General features: G+C 42.8%; 1 protein-coding gene across 5 annotated transcripts in view; it reads left to right on the top strand.

The window, feature by feature from the left end:
- The window catches only part of MSRB3 (methionine sulfoxide reductase B3), a 147,214-nt gene extending 135,097 nt beyond the window's left edge, over window positions 1-12,117 (top strand). For all 5 annotated transcript variants that reach the window (XM_077833359.1, XM_077833374.1, XM_077833351.1 and 2 more), the window contains one exon: window positions 9,248-12,117. In XM_077833359.1, the coding sequence (XP_077689485.1) occupies window positions 9,248-9,412 (165 nt within the window). In that variant the 3' untranslated portion in view covers window positions 9,413-12,117. The remainder of the gene's footprint in view (window positions 1-9,247) is intronic.
- The last annotated feature ends 1,420 nt before the right edge of the window (window positions 12,118-13,537 follow it).

The raw sequence follows: 13,537 nt of genomic DNA, 5'->3' as shown, positions 1-13,537 counted from the left end.
AAAAGAGCTGAAATCACTGAGTGTTGTGTTAGGTAGCGGGGGAGCCTGAAGCTATATGGTAGAGCCGTTGGCAGCACGGTGAGCGGAGCAGCTGGTGGAGCAGAGCAGTTTGTGGGATGCAGAGCAGCTGGCAGAGCGGAGCCCCATGGAGAGGTGGGGCCATCAGTGTTGTTTTTTTTTATAGGGGGGGAGGGATAGCTCAGTGGTTTGAGCATTGGCCTGCTAAACCCAGGGTTGTGAGTTCAATCCTTGAGGGGGCCATTTAGGGATCTTGGGCAAAAATTGGGGATTGGTCCTGCTTTGAGCAGGGGGTTGGACTAGATGACCTCCTGAGGTCCCTTCCAACCCTGATAGTCTATGATTCTATGAAATTGTATTATTCTTATCTAGGTAACATGCTGCAAGAAAGCCATTTAACACATTTTTGGTAGCTATGCTGTACACATTTTAGGAATCTCAAAACCTCTGCTATGATCTCTGATTGCTAAAGAATTTTAACAACTTGCTGGAAAATTTACTGCATAAAAAGATATTGCTCAATATTAGAGGAACTCGGGCTGTGTCTTTTTTATTTCATAATAGACTGAGGAACCTTATGAGCTTCTAATCATCACTTTACTGAATTGCTTTGTGGAACTAAATGATAACTATAAATAGGCTTGGAAGGATTTTATTTGTATCAGTAAATGTTGGTAAAAGTTAATTTCCTTATGTACACACAAAGCAATGAAAACATATTTCCATCAATAATTGAAATTCACAGATAGCCAAAATGGAAAAAATAAAAGTGTGCATGAGAACTTAAGAGTTTGATTTAAGGATATTTAGTTTGCATATTTTGAAATGTGATATTGACAATTTGTATTTTAAAGCCCATGTCTGGGGTACTGGATTGTGCCAATGATGCCAGGATTCAAAATCTTTGCTTCCTGCCCTTGCTCGTTTTCACTCAGCAATGAGCACCAATGCTGTCTGTACTGCCTGGGGGAAGCCTGTGCCGCATCCAGGTGAAGTATCTGCCTCTAACTTCCCTGCCCATACATGGGACGGCCAAGCCCTCCGTTGTAAGAAGCAGCTCATGGAGGTTGCCAGGGGGCCTCAGTCGGATCCTGGCAGGGAGCCCCCCATATATCGGCCTGAACAATCCAAGAGCGCGCCTCCTACCTTGGAGCCTCAGTCCAGCTCTGCCAGTACCAGTGCTATGGAACCCATGCTGGGGCCTAGCCATGAGTCTCGGAAGCATGCACATAAGTATGGCAGTAAGTCTTCCTCTAGATCCAAGAAAGACACCACACCATCCACGAGTTCCAGCCACAGAGGGACGCTGCCTTCAAAAGCCCACAAGAGCGACAAGAAGTTTCATCGCTCATCAAATCTGCTGGTCCTGGTTCCAGTGCAACATGCCCCGCTGGCATCTCATGATTCGTGGGTCCTGAGACAACTCCCCTTACCAGCCCCGGGTCCATCCATAGACTGCAGGCCACTGCCTCTGGGGAGACTCAGAAATGTTCCTTGGCCTCATGAACTGTTCCAAGTTTGCTCCGGAATGCCCTTCCTTCTGTCCTCGCCGTTTGAGACAATCATAACAGATGCATCGCTCAACGGCTGAGATGCCCACAGGGGAGATCATGTGACACAAGGCAATTGGACCTCGCAGGAAGTCAGGATACCTATCACCATCCTGGAACTTCAGGCGGTACACAAGGCATGCCATGAGTTTTTATCAGCTATCCATTCTCTTTGTGTTCTTGTCATGTTGGACAACACCACTACAGTTGACTACATAAACAAGCAAGGAGGCACAAAGTCCCCAATGCTGGGTGCACAAGCAGTATGCCTCTGGAAATGTTGCATTGCACATTGTATCCATTTGTTGGTAGCCTGCCTGTCAGGAACCTGGAATGTGATTGCCGATGCTCTCAGCAGGAACTTTGCCGCTGACCATAAATGGGAGTTGAATGACACAGTAATTGTGGACATTTTTGGTCACTGGGGAACTCTGATCAGGGACCTCTTCACATCTCATGCCAACACCCAGTGCATTCAGTACTGCTCAAGGGGAGGACTTGGTGCCCATTCACAGGGCAATGCCCTGGTCATCAACTGGTTGGACTGGATCAGCTACTCCTTCCCTCCCCTATTACTCTTGCTGTGCATCCTTCACAGACTCCAGTGGGAGATGGTTATTGTCATCCTGATTGCTCCGTTCTGGCAATCACTAGTTCTGGTTTCCTCTTTTTCTCTGCATGTCGAAGCATCCTCCACTCCTGCTCCTGATGTTTCTGGAACTGCTCATACAACACAATGACAGACTCCGGCACCCCTGTCCACAGATGCTGACAGCTTGCTTTTTGGATGGATGCCTGCACTAGCATGGGAGTGTGCGTTGGCAGTAGAGAATGTCCTTTCCAGTAGCAGTAAGGACTCCACAAGATGATCCTACCAAGCCAAATGAATGCGTTTTGCTTCCTGGGCCCAAGAACAAGGTCTTGCCCCCAAAGCTGTGGACATCCCAATGCTCTTAGACTATTTCCTCTATCTGAAGGCCTCAGGATTTGCTCTCAACTCCATCAGGGTGCATGCAGTGGCTTTTAATGCTTTCCACCTTCCCGTTGAGAAGCATTCCATTTTTACCCCTCCTTTGACTGCCCAATTCTGGAAGAGCCTGGTAAATAAATACCTACCCATTCAGCCTATCACTCCGCAATGGGACCTCAGTCTAGTGCTTACATCATTAATGAACACTCCCTTCAAACCTCTTGCCTTCTGCTCCCTTTCTCTTCTTTCCATGAAGGTCGCTTTCCTGGTTACTATTACCGCTGCAAGGAGGATTGGCAAACTGAGGGCCATGATCGCAAACCTCCCTCTCACCGTGTTCCATAAGGACAAAGTTTCACTGCACCTGCATCCCAAATTTCTACCAGAAGTGGTTTCTTGCTTTCACCTTTACACACCCTACATTTGCCCACTTTTTTTCCCACACCTCAACTGAGGAATGCCAGCTTCACTCCCTCGATGTACGTAGGGCCCTGGCCTTTTATCTACAAAGAATGAAGCCATTCTGGAAGTCTCCCAGATTATTTTTTGTCATAGCAGAGAGAATTAAAGGGCAGGCCATTTCCACCCAGAGAATCTCGAAGTGGGTCTGAGGGTGCATTATGCTCTGCTATCAGTTATCGAGATGATCCCCACCAGTTGGGATATGGGCCCATTCCATGAGAGTGCAAGCATCAAATTCCACCACACTCCAAAATGTGCCAACTTGTGGACGTATGTAAGGCAGCCACCTGGAGTTTGGTACATGCCTTTTCTTCTCATTATGCTCTAGTGTATAATTCTGCAATGACACCTTGTTTGTCATAGCGATTCTCCGCTCCACAGTTCCATCATCTTCCTTGCACCCTTCTCCTAGCTAGGTACAGCTTGTTACTCACCTTCAGTTGACTACAGTAGGGACTATCACTCAAACAAGAAGGGGAGGTTACTTACCTGTAACTGGAGGTTCTTCGAGATGTGTGGTCCCTGACTGTATTCCAATCCCACCCTCCTTCCCTTCTGTTGCGGATCTGGTAGATTCGTGGTAGAGAAGGAGCCAAAGATGCGGTCAGTCTGCCCCATCCTTCATTGCCTCGGGAAAAACCATGAGGCAGTGCAAGGGCGTATGCACGGACAGCCGGACATTTCTGCTTTGAAAAGTTCCAGTGCCAGGCACAGGCTGCTTGCTCATAACCCTCAGTGGAATACAGATAGGGACCACACATCTTGAAGAACCTCCAGTTACATGTAAGTAACCTCCCCTTCCATGCATGCTGGGCAATGTATGGAGGGAACAAGGACTAATTCTTCCCTGGCTGAGTTTAGGGCAGTACTGCTCACTGAGGTACAGAAGTATTGAGAATACTTTGTGCCACAGTCTGTGCTTAGGACCCTGTCCAGCTGGTAACTGGTGCTATTTAACAATGATTTAACAGTTCCACAATATAATTGCAGATACCTCACACTTTTTCAGTTGAATATTAACATGTGCTTTGGAAGAAACTATTTTAACAAGGCTTGTCTACACGACAGAGCAAAGCATGCTAGAGGGGTGCGATTTGAAAAGCACAATAACATGCTCTCCAACTGCCCTGTGTAGACCCTGCTCTAAAGGTCTGAAACAGGACTACGTCAGTGCGAACCAGGTACCTGAAAGAGAGTGCCCCAGCTGGGTCTAAAGGGGCAGCTAGTGCATAACAGGTTACAGCACTGTACAAATCACAACTCTCTAGAGAGCTTTGCTGGCGCCATGTAGACAAGTCCGTACTCATACACATTCATGGGTTCTAAATTAACTGAAACCACTCAGGAAAAAGACCTGGACTTTACTGTGGACAGCTCAGTGAAAAGATTTGATCAATAGATTTTGGTGGTTAGAAAAGCAACCAAGATGTTAGAGAGTATTAAGGTATAAAGAATAATACTTCAAATATTATAATGCCATTCTATAAATCACAGGCGTGGCTTCACATAGAGCACTGTTCATGTTGGATCATGCTATCTCGAACAGGATGTAGTACAAATAGAAAAAATCCAAGGAAAATCAATTAAATTAAATTAGAGGCATGGAAAAATTTCCAGATGAGGAGATACTAAAAATTATTAGGGTTGTGTTTTACCAGCCCCTAGTATCTGAATATCTTTATCTGAAATCCATATCTGGCCATGTATCTAATGTTCATATCAAAATAGTAACTGTTCTTTTTGAAGCATTCCTTTGAGATCTTCATCTTATCAGAGCTTACTTGTATTTAGTATAGATAAGAAATAAATAAGAGGTGACATAGTGGAGATCTATCAAATAATGAATAGTAAAGAGAGCAATGTCTACTTCTCTCATAATACAAACACAGGGCTGCAAATTGAAAGCAGGATCAAATAAAATACTTTCACATGATGCATAACTCACCTGTGTCCCTCCTAGAGAGCTAATTGCCCTATTCTGGATCTACAAAAAATCTTGCTTTGTATCATCGTTTCATCTGTTCTGTTTCTCTTAGCAGAAAATGAGAAGGCAAGCCAGCGTCATCTGGGCAGGCAGCTCTCAGTGAGCCACTAGCAAGGTCCCTGTGGGACCAGAATTTGGGTCCTTTATTCAGTGATTACTGACATTCGTTGAAAATGCAGCCTACTCAGTGCCACCTGGCAGGACGTGAGTACAGCCAAATGAAGCCTGTGGCCAACATATGGGTTGGAATATGACGACTCCCTTCCAGAGAACCCAAAGTTTTTGGATTCATCTGACTGGAGCCCAAAGCAGCATGTGGTTAGGGTGGAGGAGTCTGAGAATGTCGTTTACCTTCGGAGAAACTAGGACTGGCAGATTTCACAGAATGGCATTAGCAATGCACACACCAATTTAAAACACACCAAAACCTAAATTTACTAAACAGTGTAGGAAAATATGAGGCTAAACCCCACAGCAAAGTTCAACAGCAGCTTCCCATCAGTGACTTCCCACCAGTAGAACCCGCGTACTTGGCCCAGCAGATGCAGCAGATCACACAGGATTATAGCCTGGGGGTGGGGAACAACTTGCACAAGGCACAACTAAACCCTCCCATATAGTGTACCTATAACACAGCCATTTCCTCTCCTCCCGTGGATCCTAAGAATGTGAATCATGTACCCAGCAGCAAAAAAGACAACAATTTTACTGCAGTGCAGTTCTTGGTAAACAATCCCTCCAAACACACACACACACATGCTCCAAACTGTATTAATCTCTTGCAGATGAAAAAAGTAAGTTGCTTTTTCTGTAAATGTCCCTCCATCTGTTTGCTTCTGTGTAAATGCCAATATTTAAAATGTTCTTCAATTTAGAGATCAAACGCTGGGGGTGTTACCTTACTATAAAACAAAAGCATCCCTGGGATTATCTGAGAAACAATGTTTACAGTTCTGTTAGAAACACATCATCCTGGAAATACATATAAGGTCATACTTGTGACAGGTAAATGTTAATTGCAGGCACATTTAGGGAATAATATTAAATTAGTTGCACATTCTGTGTCCTTCCTTTTCCTTTCCTGTGCAGGGGGTCCTTCCCCCTAGGGTCTCTCTAGCTATTATGTTGTGCCTGTAAAAACCAATAAAATTCTTTAATCACAAAAAGATTGGTTGCAAGTTGATATGCTTTGAATAAATTATTAACAGCCAATTGCACAGTGCTTTTTTCAGCTCATGGCAACCAACGAGAACCAGGAGCCCAGAGAGACCCAACCATGCTGTCAGTTGGCTGTGGTCAGCTCTGCTCCCAATTTGCCAAAGGCCAGAGTTACACTTGGCATTCCATCATCTTGCCACGTTCTGCCCAATATATAAACCAGCATAGGATGATTTTCATGGGGAGGCTTTACCAAGTTTAACAGTCACCGAAGAAAAATAGTCAGCACCCGTGATGGTTGAAATGTTGTATGTAGTGTAGGGACAGTTGGTCTTTCATGCTTTCAAATAACAGCCAAAACAATTCCTTTCTGGTGCAAACAATTGAATTTTGAGTTACTTTCATTGCACACGAGTATTAGCACATGTTTACATGGAATCTATACGTAAATTTTAGTGAGAGACAATGTCACAAAATATAACAGATTTCTCAATAATCCAATCCTGGTATGACTGCTACCACAGAAAAATATAATGAAACCACCTCTAACCGTGTTGAGGCTTTAGTATTCTTTGCCAAGTTCTGTTGTGATAGGTTGACTTGATAGTCCGTAAATTTGTATGTCAATGTTTCCTGAAATCTGCTCCTCTGTGTAATTTCTCTTTCTCTGTTCCTTTACATTGGAGAATGAGTGATCTATAAATCTTTTGGTAAATGTTAATTTGGAAAAGACTTTGCTATGGAGCCATGAGGTTTGAAAACTTTCTCAGTCAAGAAGATTAATTGCCATATTTTTGATTTGTACAAATACGTCGGAAAACGAAATTATTATGATTGATTTGTATTATGTTGATGTCCAAAGGCCCCAATTGGAATAAGATCCTCATTATGCTAGACCACATGCTGTAAAAAACAATAAGATGAGGACAATCCCTGCTTCAAAAAACTTACAAACTCCAAGGACAAAAGGGATCAGGGCTAGGAAAGAGGGATACAAGCAAGTGATCAGTCATGAATAACATCAGACTCATTAGTTGTATTATTTTAAAGCATCATCTTTGTTTATATTATGCTTTTATTTTTTTCATTTAACCCTCATTACCTCCTTTGTTTTTCCCCCTCCTGAAAAAAATAACTGTAGGTAGTTATACTGTCCCCAGCCTTACCAATGCTGTTAACCACTTCCTTAACCACCTCCCTAAAAGTCCTTCCTGTGCCTTCCCAACGCTCATTTGCATAACAGCAGCTACTGAAAGCACTTCCTGATGATGCCACAGGGTGGAAGCAGTCTCACTGGCTAATGGTGTGTTTCCACTGAGCTACCACTGCCATTTCCGCTGCCTTGCCAGGGCAGAAGGGCTTTATCATGGGCTGCCCTCAGGAAGCTGGTGTGGTTTTCAGTGATCACTCAATGCTTAAGGTGCTTGCAAGAGGTCTGCTTTTTTTCTATGGCTGATTCCAACTGGTTGTGCATAACAACAAGAGTTTCACAGAGCCCTTCCAAAACTCTCTGTCTGGGAAGTTTAGCCCTTATGGTGCCATTCCCGATACCACAGCTGGAGCCTGCCACTCACAGGGATCCGCCCACACAGCTCTGGTTGCCGGATTGGAGTCTTAAACTTTAAACGCTTCATGGTAAGGACTGTCTCTTTATCCAGCACTAGGTTATGCACATGCCTAGGACCCCTGCTCCTATAGTCTTGTGTCGATCAGAATTAGAGCAGGTGGGGAATTTTTCAGTAAAACATTTTTTGTCAAATATGTTCGTGAATATGTTTGAGATTTTGACTTTTTGTCCCAATTTGAGGTGAAAATTTTTCCCCCTCCCCCTCAAATCTGGAAAGTATTTAAGGGATGGATAGGAAAGCAGTTTCCTGCCCAGCTCTAGTCAGAAATTCAGTTTTCATTTGGGACGGGGAGTTTTTTCTAGCCATCACGATTGTGAAATACCTCTTGGAAGCATGAAGAGAGTATAACCTGCAGCAGTGATCTCTGCCTGCTCCTACAGACGGCCTGAGTGCATGCTTAAGTGCTTTGGTGAATCGAGGACTATAACATGAAGAGGACACTGCAATAAAAGGGACCAAAGAGAGCAAAAAATTATCCCCAGTATGCTGAGCTGTTAGGAACTTAGCCAACATGAATAATTATTCACAGCCAGGAATACTCAATATTGCTGGTATGTGCTTTGGATACTGTGTTAGAAATGAATTAAGCGTAAAGAATAATTCTTTGCCTTAATTTCTGTTATCTGGATGTCCAGCTGGGTGACTGTCTGTCTGTCTGTCTGTCAGGCTGCTAGCCCACGAGGGGATATGTTCTGAACTGTGACACCGCTGTAACTCCACGGATTTCAACTCATGTTGGAATCAACCATTCACTTTAATGGGAGATGCATTGGGGCCCTAGCAAAGCAGCATGACTCCCTATTCAAGGTGAATGTTTGTACAGTGCAGGGGTTTGTTTTTTATTCCTCCTGACCTGCTGGAGAAATAAGAAAGAATCGGAGTGGCTAATTACAGCATGCTGTTGGTTTCAAGATGTTTGTTAACCTAATTCTCCCCCATCATGTGCCTCTACAGCAGTCTTAGTTCTTCAGTAATGGCTCAGTGGATCAGTTTCTTCAAAGGTTATGTTCTCTATGTAAAGGAAAGTGAATGTTACCTCTGTTATAGTCAGCAGCATGGCTTTTTCCATGCTATTATACATATCTGACATCCACTCATCCAAAACAATACTTCTCTCTGTGGTGACAGCACATATACTTCCTTGCAAGTAACAAATTAAGCATCAATCCGACTTATAAATTATTCCTGGCTTACTTATTTAGCCAAAAAATCTGAACATACCTGAACTATTATTGTTTCTGAATGATTCTGGATATGTACAGTTCCACTATTCTGTGTTCCCTCGTATGCATAGTACAGCCCACAGAGACATCGACTAGGGGTTAGGCTAATGAAAGGTACCTAAGAAATTCTTCAATCTAGTTTCCTGTGTAAACATTGTCCCACTATAGACTAACCTTCAGATGTTAGTATTAATAGCATTGCCGTGCCATGTAGTTGTATAGAAATACAATGATACTCTGTTGTTTTATTTCAGTGTGGTGCTCACCTGGGGCATATCTTTGATGATGGGCCTCGTCCAACTGGCAAAAGATATTGCATAAACTCTGCCTCATTATCTTTCGAGCCTGTAGATAAGAACAATGCTGGAGAAGGCAGCAGTAGCACCAGTCCTGCCCAAACAGACAAAACCGAGCTGTAGGATAAAGGGCGGTCTTCAGAAAACTCACAGCTTATGAAGAACGTTTTTTCTAACTTGCCTGCTATATTATACCATATTTTAAAATGTATAAAGGCATTCTGTACCATCAGGTTTTTTTCTTTGTTGAAATTGAGGCCTTGCTTGCCAATGTATTTTACTATATAATAGGATCTAAATATTTGTTGACTGACTCTCCTGGTTTTGTTTTTGGAGATTGCTTTGGGGAAGGCTTAAAACAAGAGACTTTAGCCCCATTAGTTATTAGTTTCTTCTTCTTGCTTTAAGAAAAGGAGTACTAGTGGCACCTTAGAGACTTGTCACTATAGATCTGAATATTTTTCCTTTTTTTTTTTGTGAAGAAAAGGGGAGTGTGGTTATCTTCAGACAACAGAAAACTCCTGAGTGTAATAAAATTCTTGAGATCCCAGCACATCTGTGGTGGTTCTGATTTGTGAGGCATGTGGCCTTTGGTCATGTGTATTCAACCATCTCACTGTATCAACCACACCCTGCAAAAACTTGGACTTAGGCAATTCCCTTCCAACTAAAAGTGATGGATGAGATGTAAAGCCCTTCCTTTGGCTAAATTACTGCCAAAATACAAAGGGTGTAGTTGCAGGGACATATATATTGCATTATAATAAATTTTTTCCCCTTGTTGGATGTTGGAATGGGGTATTAAATCAAGCTCAGAACTATTGAGCTTCACTTGTTCAAGGTTCACTGAATAGCCTTTGCTTTTTTGTGAGGCCCTGTCTTCTTCCGCTACAACAATTAGAGGTCTGGACTTGAATTAAAATACAAAGGGGATTATTTATTTGGGCAGGAGCCGGTAGAACTTGTAGGGAATTGAAGTGGATGTGGGTTGACATAGGTAGGCTGTTTGCCCTACCCAAGGCAAGGAATCACTACAAGGTATCAGCAAGCTCTGCGGAACCGTGGGACTGCATAATGAAAAGTAACACCCTTCTGAAATACTCCATTTTTAATTTAAACTGGCCTGGGACCATAAAGCCTCGAAGGGCCAGGTCTTTATAACAGGTAGCTATGGTGAGGGGTGTTGGTGGGGAGGTGGATGTAACAAATGAGCATGAAAAAAGCTGGCAAAAAGCCAGACTATTCACTTGGTGAGTTGCTGATTTCCCCTGGCAAGAAGTTGTCCACAACTGCTCTTAGAGTTTAATTTAGTAGCATATAGTTGCGAGTAATGAGGTTTTCTAAGCTTTAGTGAGACAGTATTATCTAATATCACTTTGCCTTGAAATGCTCAGTGACCAACCAGATCAAGTGCTCCCTTTGTGAGTATCCTGTTATGATTGACATCGGGTCCAATCCTATTCCCGCTGGGAGCAAAATTCCCCTTGATTTTAATGGAAGCAGGATTGAGCCTATTATATCAATAAAACTGAACATACCACCTGAAATGTAGAGGGTGGCTGCACTCCGAGCTAGGGGTGGCTCCCAGCTCCATGAGCCGTACACGCAGTAGCTCTGTTTTGAGCTACCTTGCTAAAAAGAGAGCGTAGCTGTGGGAGCACAAGTGAAGGGAGGGGTACCCAGCCCAAGTCTGCACTTAGCGCCTCGTCCGGGTGCAAACTCAGGGCTTGCATCGCAGTGGCTACGCTCTATTTTTAGCGTGCTAGCTCAATGCCAATGGGAATCACACCCCCAGCTTGAAGTGTAGACACAGTTGCCCTTTATTTTAAAAACAGCCTCTGTAAAAGCGTATAGAAAGGTGAGAATTGCCCCCATTAGCACTACTACAAAAGTAGGGAGGCAGCATAAAATGCTTTAAAGTAAAATGCATACAAATCAAGGTGCTAAATATTTAGAGCTGGATTGTTCAGTCCTAACATTAACGAGCCACTACTCGGGAGTAGTCCCACTGATGTCCTGTAAACAATTACTCACTGAAGTAGGTAGAGGTTATACAGGCTAGTCCTTAGTGTATAAAGGCAGTCAAGCTTTTCAGGGTCCCGTGATTCTTTAACAATTTCTTAGAGAAGGGCTGTTCTTATTCCTTACCTTTGTTTGAAGAGAAGTTTTCTCCTACCACATTTTCTGACACAAACGTAAAAAATGCAACATTATAAAAATGTGGTGCATGCATGTGGTTTAATTTCAGATTGCTCTTGGATTTGTTATCAAGTTTCAGTGTATTTCTGTCTTATGTTAGAGAAATATATTGTTAAATCTTCAGTGAGCAATAATGTCAGCTGTCCTACAGTAGATTTATTTTGGCAGGATATGGAATGCAATGAACTGAATCAATATGGTGAGGTGTATGTGATCTGTGGGAGTTACACCGTTTAACATAGGAAATTCATTGTTCTCTCTCTGCACCACCGCACAGTGCAAGGTAAGTGCTGTTACAAAATGCCAGCATTGGCTGGTATTAAAAAGTCCAAATTTAGGTCAGTCAGCCTGTGGTCATGACAAAAGGATCTTGGGAATTGAGCACATTGTCTAATGTAACAAGTGAGCATTTCTATCTGGTTAAACTTTGTACTGTCTGGAGGCTTATATATACTGAAAGCAAATGATGCCGAAATAGAAAGCTGTCTTTTATAATATCCTCTCTGTATTGCAACTTGGATGTTTGAACAGGATAACTTTTTAAATGTTACCTAAAAGGTACACATACATATTATAGATATCCAATGATCATTTCACCCTTCAGTACCTTTTAATACCTAAAACCTTTCCTCAGAACAGTTCAATACTTTTAAGAAATCGTATATAAATTTTTCAATGAAAATTCTTTTCATATATTTATCATATATGAATATACAATAAAATTACTTTCTGAATATACACTGCTCTGTTTTCTTTCCTAAGTGTATCTGTTTTTGCCATGGGTTCATCTGCTTTCAACTTCAGCCAATCCTAAGGTGCTTCCTTTATCTGGGTCCCCTTATGACAGTCTGCATTTTGTGTATTTTTTTGATATATCCAACTTTTTATCACAAGCAGCTTTCTGTAGTAGAGGCCTAAACAGTGTAGTGTACTCTGATTCCCTACATGCACCAGTCCCTGGGAAAGTATTTGAGAGATCCAGATATAATTGAGGGGAGAGTGCTCAACCTTCACCTTAGCAAAAATCTTCAGCCACTTCCGTATGTTTTTGTGTGTAGTGTAGGACTTTGGGGAGTTCTATGCAGATAACACTTTGCAAATTATAAGAGTTATACCATGCGAGTGCATAGACTGCAGCTGAACAATTTGGCTGAAAACTTGCATTTTATTAAGGATTCGTCTCTAGGGAAACAGGTTTGGAATGCCTCATTGTTCACAGATTAACTCAGTTTGATAAATCAACTCTACAAAAAGTTTTACAAAAATTAGGGGGGGGCGGGGGTGGAGATGGAGAGCTTTCATGTTGTTTTCAGTCCTGCTTTCATGTTTACATTCCTGGGAACCTAAGTGGTATTGGTGCAATAATTCAGTTGTTAATTGTTCTCAAGTATTGCAGGGCATCTAAGGACAATCTGTGTGACAATCAATTAGAATGTCAGGTGACATTCTGAGGACTCATTTTGCCACATTAGTATAGTCTAAACCAACCCATTCTAACCCCTCCTCTTTCTGCCTCCTTTCATAACTGAGATCATTTGGTGCTTCTGGGACTGAGGGACTGATAATACTGACTAAAATGTGACACGGGGCCAGCTTCTCTCTCATGCTCTGATTGTTTTGTACTGCACTGCTGGTATAATCTGACCCTAACACCAGTGTATCCCAGGCAGTGCAAGGAAGATCCTCTAGTGGCTTAGAGCTGGTGTAGAGGCTTTTACATCAATACCCTTCCCTGCTGATGGCATAGCGGAGGAAAGGAGGAATGACCAGGGTGCACCCTCATTTCATGTCAATCCCCAGCTACAGTTTTGGCTCCTTAGGGGCCATTAGATTGCTTTAACTTGACCCAGAGGGGTGGGCCCCACATGCTGGACCCACAGAGGGTAGAGATGATCTTGAAGTCACTTTGCATCCCCAATCACAAGGTTGCGCTGTTTGCCATTTGGTTGTAGATGAGGTTGTGACTGATAACATGGGCAGGCTTAGTGCAAGCTTCCCTGTGTAACTCTGCCACTAAACATCAGTCAGGACCTGCAATATTCCTGTTGT

This window comes from Eretmochelys imbricata, chromosome 1 (assembly GCF_965152235.1).
Source record: "Eretmochelys imbricata isolate rEreImb1 chromosome 1, rEreImb1.hap1, whole genome shotgun sequence".
Lineage (NCBI taxonomy): Eukaryota > Metazoa > Chordata > Testudines > Cheloniidae > Eretmochelys > Eretmochelys imbricata.
Note: the sequence above shows the minus strand (reverse complement) of the source record. Positions and strands in the feature narration are given on the sequence as shown.